Source organism: Galendromus occidentalis, unplaced genomic scaffold, assembly GCF_000255335.2.
Source record: "Galendromus occidentalis unplaced genomic scaffold, Mocc_1.1 scf7180000075612, whole genome shotgun sequence".
Classification (NCBI taxonomy): domain Eukaryota; kingdom Metazoa; phylum Arthropoda; class Arachnida; order Mesostigmata; family Phytoseiidae; genus Galendromus; species Galendromus occidentalis.
Genome location: NW_003803602.1, coordinates 96,625 through 105,610, shown reverse-complemented (window position 1 = coordinate 105,610; position 8,986 = coordinate 96,625). Strand labels below are relative to the sequence as shown.

At 51.5% G+C, this 8,986-nt stretch overlaps 1 protein-coding gene across 1 annotated transcript; it reads left to right on the top strand.

Annotated features, from left to right (window-relative positions):
* Positions 1-302: 302 nt before the first annotated feature.
* Rap1 (RAS oncogene family member Rap1) lies at positions 303-6,513 on the top strand. Its single transcript, XM_018640542.1, has 4 exons — positions 303-478; positions 1,634-1,845; positions 3,619-3,801; positions 3,966-6,513. Exons 2-4 carry the CDS (start codon positions 1,717-1,719, stop codon positions 4,209-4,211), a joined length of 558 nt encoding a protein of 185 aa, XP_018496058.1. The 5' UTR covers positions 303-478; positions 1,634-1,716; the 3' UTR covers positions 4,212-6,513.
* Positions 6,514-8,986: the final 2,473 nt, after the last annotated feature.

The following is an 8,986-nucleotide window of genomic DNA, read 5'->3' as shown; positions in this document are numbered from 1 at the left end:
GTCAGTGCTCGCATCAGCGTTCAGGTCGGTCCGTGCTGCCGGTCGTTCGTCTGTTCTTCCGGGCGTATGTTGTTCTCTGTAAGTAGTCGCCCGGTATATTATCGGCCAGCTTGTCCGTCCGTCAGTGAGTGAGTCAGCGCTCCCTCCGCTCATGTTGCTGCTGCGGCTGTCGCTGCCGCCGAGCTGCTGGCTGGCTGGCGCAGAGATGACGCACTCGTCATTCGTTCGATTACCGTTGACGCTCGTTTGCTCACTTTCGTTTGGTTCGGCCCGTCGTCGTTGTCGCCGCTCAACGGGCGAGATACCGGCGTGCGTGCCTTGTCTGCGCTGCCGTCGTTCTCTTCGGTGAAAAGTACGTCTCGCGAAACTGAGAGCAGCCAATCACTTGGGATCTGTTCCCGGCCTGTCAACGGTTCCCTGTTCCATTGGGGAGGCGTTCCATTTTCCATCGCTTCGTTCTTCATCCGTGCGTGTTTGCGTGAGTGAAAATCTATGTGTGAGTGAGCTATGCTTTGAGAAAAACAGTCCGTGGGCTCTCATTCGGCTTTTTGTGAAGGAACTCGGTGCTCGAGGCAGAGACGGCGGCCCTTCCATCGCGATGCCGGTGGACGACGAAAACTCCACTTCGGAGTTGGCGAAGCGAGAGCAGCAGTAGGAACGAGTGGCGCACCGCTCAATGACGTGATCGGAGTACCTGTTCAGAGTCTGTCTCTCTTCTTGTGTTTTAATTGAATCCGGAATGAATTATCAGTTTCGAATGTGCACGTTGTCGCTGCCGCCGCCGCGGCCATGTTAATCGACGGACCTTCGGAGAGAGTTCCGTTTCTCTTACGGAAAAATGACTTCCGACTGCTTCCATCACTTCATTCAATAGCGATTCGGGAGCCGTCGACCTAGTCGGCTATTCCTATTTAGGGGATGGCGTGACGAGAAAACTACTGCCCGCAAGCCCGCCAACCCCAATCTGGGCTTGCTTCGCCGTAGCCACCGACCGATGCCGCCTCCACGGGCGCTGAAAACTCTCACAGGGCCGCGACGGACTCGTAAACTTTCGTCTTGAATCGAGACCGTGTTCCTCTGGCCCAGATGGAACGCTCTTTCGCTGGGAAAACCCGTACGCGTGAAACTGAGCCGAAAGCTCAACCCGGACCCGGAGATCGAAACTATACGGAGAGTCTCTCGCGGCTACTTCCTCTTGTGTTTTGGCCAATGAAGGCTCTCGATTCCCGAGACAGGGTCGCGGATTCGAATACCAGACCTGGACTCGGTCAGGTTATCGGAATGCGTCGGGTAACGCACGTCGAGATTCTCGGTCGTGGGTCGGAGAAGTCACGTCATTGCCGGCATTGTAGGGTTGTGATTTTACGCCATCGAGCTCGTTGAGAAGCACCGCTGGCGCGTTGTCTGTTCGGAGAAGGCGTTCTTTGTCATGATTCTGGTCGCACGTTTCGCCTCCGTCTGATACTTGCAGTAGACACTCCATCCCTACGGTGAGCACGCCGTCACGCTCGTCTCCTGCAGTCTATGCGTCGGAACAGACGGCCGTCCCAGCGGTGCCCGCGTGAATTGCGGCGACATCAATATTTCCTCTCGAATGAGCGACGACAACTCAATGATTCCCCGTCTCTTGCAGGTAGTGGGGGTCCGCGGACGAGCGTGAGAGCTTCCTGAAGAAGAGGAGGAGCGAGCGCGAGCTCCGAAACACATTCATTCGAAATGCGCGAATACAAGATCGTGGTTTTGGGTTCCGGTGGAGTGGGGAAATCCGCGCTCACCGTGCAGTTCGTTCAGGGGGTTTTCGTCGAGAAATACGATCCGACGATCGAGGACTCCTACAGAAAGCAGGTGAGTGTTATCCTTTGGGGCAGCTGCAGAACTATATATACGGAAGTAAGACACCGCCACCCATCTTTATGAGCGGCAGAGTAGACAACGACCAACGAAGGGGCATCTGCGTCGTAGAGATAGAGTTCACCGTGTGCCACCGACCAGGTGTCAAGCGCCGTGTCCACGATACAAGGCTCGGCGGGCGAGTCCACCGAGAGCAGACTTGCCAACTAGCCGATCGGTCGACCGGGAACGGAGGTATCAATAAATAATCAACCAGATGCGCAGTCTATGAACCTTGTTCGGATTTCATGATGATACTCCGATCAAATGCCTCGTGAGGAGGGTTAATACTTCATCCGAGCGGAGCTCACGCGAATGCTCCACAGTTCTATACAAGGTGAAGTACATACGTAAAAGCGCATGTCATCGCTTCCGCTGACCGCGAGAAAGACGATGACAACTGTGATGAAATAGGCGCGCTCGACTGACTAATAACGGCAGCCGAACGATGGAGCTGCTCGTGAGCAACGAGTTGGACGAACGACTCATGGGTGGTCAGAGATTTGGAGATATTCATGCTGCTCCAGGAAGCGCTGCATAAGGAATTATCGACCCCTTATCATTCATCTGCTCTGCACCGGATGCGATAGAGATGTCGGGGAGCATTGATTTCCTCGACTCTTCCGGCGCCTTTCGCGTCTTTCAACAAGCCGAGTATAGTTCTCCGGATCGTTGAAGAGAGAGCTCTCATTCGAGTCTCTTCCGACTCGTTCACTTCGGATGAAGCGTCCGGGACCAATATCGCGCCGAATGGTTATCTCTATCAGAGTGTTTTTCTGAGGCGGGCCGTTCAGGAAAGCGTGGATCCGTGGACAACGGCGCTTTTCGGGTCGTCAGGGACATTTTCTAAAATCGATAAACCTCGCTCTCTCATTCCTGGAATGTCCGTGGGTGTTCCCGATGACTGGCGCCGCGCTGGTTTTCGTTATCTGGCTTGTGGTCGACCGATACCGAGCCGTATGGTTCGAAAAGACCATGAGAGATCGTGAAATTCCGACGAGACTCCTCGCGCTTCCCTTTCAAAATGATTTTGAAAACCGAAGCAAGAGACGCTATCCCCAGGAACTCCCTGGAATATTGCAGTTTCGTTGAGCTTTTGATCCCCCATCGGAATCTCGAGTGCTTCCCCGTCGAGCCGCAATAACTTGCTATCGACGAGCTCTGAAAAAGAAGCCGTCCGTCGCGTCGTAGCATGTGATCAGCAACCGATGTGTCAGCGGAAGAACAGCTGAGCTGCGCTCGGAAGTTCGAAGGATGTGAGGCAATATCTCGATGGGACGATTACACGATTCGCGAGGGTCGAAAACTACAATATTTTAGGGGAGAATGTCGATGTGAAAATAATCTCGTTCCGACGAAACCGCATTCGAAAATGCTCGACCACGGTAAAACCACGATCAGCAACTGCAGGTTGGCTGGTAGCTCATTCCTTGCCCGGGGACCTTTACGTTTGAGACTAAGTACATGTGGCGGCGAGCAATGCCTTCCCCTGCTCGACTGTCGAGGGCTCCAAATATTAAAGAGCATAGGAGACGCTGCACAGTCACGTTCCGCGGGGCTTGTCAGGAGGCCGTTCCGGGAGCGAGCTTCCTATCGTCTGTCCTCCATACAATTATCGGATTAGCGTTACGTTTCATAAGAAATCGATTGAGAGCTTTTGGTATAGTGATCGCTGCGGCAAGCAGATATCAGGGAGCAGTGTTTTCATGGAACTCGAATGCTTTGCAGGTCGAGGTGGATGGACAGCAATGTATGCTCGAGATTCTGGACACAGCTGGCACGGAGCAATTCACGGCGATGCGTGACCTCTACATGAGGAATGGTCAGGGCTTCGCTCTCGTATACTCCATCACCGCGCAATCGACTTTCAATGACCTTCAAGACCTTCGTGAACAGATCCTGCGTGTCAAGGTAAAATACCTTCCGGAATCCTCCTCCGAGCCGAGGGCTCTCGATCATATCGAGTACATCCCGGAGTACATGTTTGCACGTTCATTCACGTTCATCGGAGTATTGAATCGCGACCCAAATAGAGAGCCGATTGATTGACTCGAATTCAAAATTCGAATTTTCAGGATTCAGACGATGTCCCAATGGTCCTGGTCGGCAACAAAAGCGACGTCGAGGATGAGCGGGTGGTGGGTAAAGAGTTGGGGCAAAATCTTGCGCGTCAGTTTAATAACTGCGCCTTCCTTGAGTCTTCGGCCAAGGCAAAGACAAACGTAAACGAGATTTTTTACGATCTCGTCCGTCAAATCAACCGCAAAAACCCAGAGCGGAAGCAGCCTTCGAAGAAACGGCAGAGGTGCAGTCTTCTCTAAGTTGTTTCTACTTCATCCCGACTATTTGATTGATTGATTGATTGACTGACTGACTGGCTGTCTAATTGATTGATTGATTAACTGATTGATTGACTGGCTGGTTGATTGATTGACTGATCGATTGGTTGACTCGCCACAGGACGAGATAGTGTAGCTGTTCTTCTAACTGCTCTTTGATACCGAACACTGTCTGTTTGAAAGTTTTTCCCGCCTGCTCGGACTTCCATCATCTAGAAAGAATAAGCTCTCGGAAACTTCGTTTCGAATCTAAGTCTTCTGAAATGACGAATGAGAGTTTTTGTACCGTTGTCGACTAGAAGGAACGATTCTACCGTTGAACAGGCATTCAGGCAATCAGATGACAAATTTCGGTCTGCGTTTTATCGGGTTAACTCTGACTGTATGGATGCATGGATGATGGATGGTGTGAATGAAGAGTGAAATCGATGAGCCCAGAGAAACTTATCCAGCGATATGGCAGTCGCGACCGTCGATGGAGGCTGACGAGAGATGAAAGAGAAGAGAGCTTGCAGTAGAGTTTCCGGATGGAGAGAAAATGCTCGGGCCTCGGATGTTGTTTCAATCATCAATCCTGTCGTCGAGTCGAGTCCAGTTCAGTCATGCAACTTTAATCTAGAATCGCATTGAAAGCGAAGCTGAGGCGAAGCATATTTGTTGGTTATCTTACGTAGTCCAAGATACTTGAATTGATCGATGTCGGCTTCCTCCCCGTCTCTCAGCGCGGTTTTCCAAGAGTTTCCGCTCGAATTGCGAGAAAACTCGTCATATTCATTGAGAGTATTATATTACACTCGTGTTAGATTCATACAAGCAGATACAACATCCTTCTGCAGTCTCTCTCTCGCTCGCTAACTCGCTCGCTATCTCTCATCTTGTCTTCCATTGATGATTTCACTGTAGCACTTTCCGTGCTTTCCTCTCTCTTTCGATCGCTCTCTGTCTTCTGCTCCGTAGCTAGTTTGCCGTGATGATGCTAAAACAAACAGTTAGCGGCTTCATTTCTGCCGGGTTCTATCGGAACCCTATCTTCCGACTCGGGTTTGCGAAAGTCCAAACGTCCCTGTCGCCCACCACCGTTCTCCCCGATAGATCGTCGTGAGTTTTTGGAAAACTTGCAAACACACTAGAAGTTGTCATGACGTACTGTGTTTTTCCCACGATTTCTCTCTTATGCAGTCAACTCGAGCAATCGACCACCTTGTACAGAAGAGTTAGGTCATTGTTGTTAGGCACGGTCGGTGGCTGGTCGCGAGATAAAAGCCACACGGTGGGAGAAGGAATTCGAAGAATGTAACCAGAGAAACACGTCGAAAAATCCCTCGAGCATCTCGTCAGTTAAGAGCTCAACAGGAGAATGATCGCGGAGACGGCTCGGGTGTCGAAAAGACGGAAAATTATTGCTGTGCGGGGCCCGATCCTCGTCAGATCGATGGACGGCTCCTTCGAAGCTTGTCCTCCTTGCGAATGTTTCCCGATCGAGTCAACGCCGTCTCCGCGAGGTCACCTGCTGGCGAGCGAGTCAAAAAGCCGACTTCAGAGAAATATTGACGACTAGGACGATTGGGACGCTTTGTTTTCCATACTGCAATGAAGGAGAGTGCATCAACCACATCACGAAAGTCTGCCTTGGCAGCCGTATCAACGTCAACAAATCGAGTACGGAGTCCTCGGAATTCGCCTCGGAGACATCAACTTCAGCTTTGTCAACACTTCCAGGAGGCAGGCGAGCAAGCCAGCCAGCCAGTCGAGCAGACCTCAAGCAAAAAGAAAAATGTCAGCGACGTACAAACTTGTTGATATAAGCACTAAGGATTGAAGTGATGTTATCTTTGCGAACACCCTTCACGGTGAAGCGAGAATTGGATTTTCGAAGCGAATTGGTACTTTATCGATACCGACGGCAGAACCAAACTCGGCAGCCGAACCCTTACTGTTGTGACTCGGGTATTAAAAGTTTTCGAGCGGTCTGTCGCCGCCTCGGTTCTTCGAGGAGAGCTCAAATCCCAGTGACTTCGGTAGCATGTTCAAGAGGAGCGTTTATCTGAGAATCTTGTCACCAGTCAGCTACTTTCATCACATCAGAGATAGCACGGCACAGCAAGCATTATTGTAGCTGCCAGCAACGATATCGACGGAGGAAGGAACATCTAGGGAGCTTGTATGTGTGCGCGTATGGGTGATCTGTAAAAATATCATCTCGGAATATTAAAAAATTACAATTTCGAACTGTTGTCGATTACAACAATGTAAGTGTATAAATAAAAGTTTTTCTCCAACATATTCCCGAGCACTCAGTCTATCGGGGAAGCGGCAGAGCCAGAGCATCCTATGCAGAGCGAAGCGGAATCAGCGGTCTATGCCCGAACCTCATTAGCACCCTCGAAAAGCTTTTCCCAGAGCTTTGGCGAATCGTCAGATGTAGGAAATGAAACACATACGCGCAGCACGCTACAAAGCCTGCCAGTGATGGAAGGATCGAGACGCGGAAGTGTACTCTTCGATTTTTCCTGAAATATGTCGGATATCATGATCATGACGATCGGACCTCTCGAATCCGATATTGTCATCGATCCCTGTGAGGTTCCAATCGATTGGACAGGAGAGGAGTGACTGCCGGGTTTTGTATCAGAATGCTCTGCCCGGAACCTCCGGCATGGAATAGCGAATAGGTTGCCACCTCACTGATGCTACCCTAATGTTCAGCTCCTATTCGGACGACGTCGCTGTCGGGACGGGTGAAGTCCCTCGAGAGGCAGCGCCCAGCTCGGGAACCGATGTCTTCAAAGCCATCGACACCCAGCCGCTCTAACATGGAGGTTCACACGGTTAGCTCAACATGATGCAGCTCATTCTCCATCGCTTCTCCCGAATTCTGTCTCGAGCCCGCGGGACTATCTGGGACAAGGATCAAGGCGAGAATGCACATCACGGCGTGCCTCGAGAGAGGCAGAGGTACGTGATGGCATCTCGCTCCGCGAAAACCAGGTCGAACCGTGCGAGCGACGTAATTCAGAATTGTCAGAGCGCTCCGGTCTGCGCTTCACCTTGCTTACTCCGGAGTCCAGGTCCCAGGTGAGGAGTCCAGGGTCCAAGAACCCGTGAAGTGAGGCGGAGGATTATAATGAAGTGATCGAATTGGATGGAAAGGACTCTCAACCACAAACATCTAGCAGAATTTACCAAAGAATCATCCTCGAGATTTTTCGTAGAGAAAGACTTGAAGTCTGAAAGGGGGCATTTTGCCTCCTTCCGATCTGTATCGGACATCATAATAATCGCTCGAGCGTGGATTGAGCCTCGATGGAGTACCTTCGGTCAGGATTGATTTCCTCACTTAGGATCTACTGCAATGGATCAATCTCTCACTCTCGAGCCGCCCCGGAAGAATTTTCGATCGCTTCAATCACGGGGACCTGACGTGGTGAGTGTTCTCATGTACTCAGGAAACAATCGTGATACGCTCGACGTGACATCGGACTCGGCCGGATCGAACACGTTGTCCTCCATCCCTCTTATGAGCCTCGCAAGGAGCGACATCAGGATGCTTTCAAGCGAAGGTTCCAACTGCTTCCGGAGGGAAGCGATGAATAATTATTCGGCTCGTCCAAATCTGCCCAGTGGTCAGGGAAGCAGCGCCTCCGCGCCCAAACAGATGCTGGAAGTCTGTAGAATTGAGTACCAGGTTCAGCGAATTGAATTCCATATCAAGTAATCCGATGATACGGACAGCGGGAGGTTCAGGGCACTTATATGGTTGTGAACTTGGCGGGCTTCGCATTCCGCTTAGCCCGGCGCGGCGCCGAAGTCAGGAATCTGCTCAGGATTTAAATCTTGGAAATCTACAAGTTCGTTCACCTGGCCGGTGCCCAGAAGACACAGACATCCGGGAACAGCTTTGGCAGGGGCGTGCATGTCCGTCAGGTTGCCCACCCCTTTTCTCCCTCGGGTGGAACGAGATATTTCTCGGACTTGAGACCTCCATGAAAAACCCAGAGCCCAAACTACAGTCCCGACGTCCGGTGTCATGAAAACAGGACGCTTACAGGAAACGGAAGTATGACTGAGACGAGTCGGAGGGATATGAGTCAAGCCAGCGCATCCCTCCGCTCATCCAGAGTAGAGCTTGAAGCTCGCGGGACCGACGGAAAGATCCCAGCAAGGGAATCCCGGCGAGGTTCCCCCTCCACCTGGAAAAAGTTTACACCTATACTCTTGGAAGTTCGACGCGGGTTATCATCATCGCTCGACTCTGGCGAATCAGGTTGGCGCCGAATAATGGGGAGGCCTAGGTCAGGTTCGGGTTCTTATTGAATCGACGACGACTACCGCGATAACTGCCGCTGGGCTCCATTAAGAACTTCCGCCTGGCAAGGTGTGCCATTAAGGAAGGAATACATGAAAGCCTTTTCGGCATCCGAAGCGTCTGAACCTCGGCGAGGGGAGAGAATCCCCTCCAGAGCGTCGACGTCGAGTTCATTTCCCTCCCGAAATGCTCACAGCAGAGGCGACCGTGTTTAGGGTTCCTCCATGAGACGTTCCCGTGATCCCGAATAGGAGCTGGCGGTGATCACATCGTGAATTTCAATGAGAGCTCGGGACGCTGCAACGAAGCGGAGGACGTTCTTCTGAGAGCCGCCGAATTGATGCTTCCTCCGTGGGAAGGCCGTCCGATACTTTGTCAGGTCCTGCTGTGACGGAGGTGATGTAATTTCCTGTCTATGAACAAAATTACCGAGAATTCTCTTGTTCAGAGC

What these genes read in the sequence shown, in the direction of transcription:
- Rap1 (XM_018640542.1), top strand. Translation starts at nt 1,717, where the DNA reads ATGCGCGAATACAAGATCGTGGTTTTGGGTTCCGGTGGAGTGGGGAAA. An exon ending in AGGACTCCTACAGAAAGCAG is followed by an intron (nt 1,846 to 3,618) that starts GTGAGTGTTATC and finishes AATGCTTTGCAG; the next exon opens with GTCGAGGTGGATGGACAGCA. An exon ending in AACAGATCCTGCGTGTCAAG is followed by an intron (nt 3,802 to 3,965) that starts GTAAAATACCTT and finishes TCGAATTTTCAG; the next exon opens with GATTCAGACGATGTCCCAAT.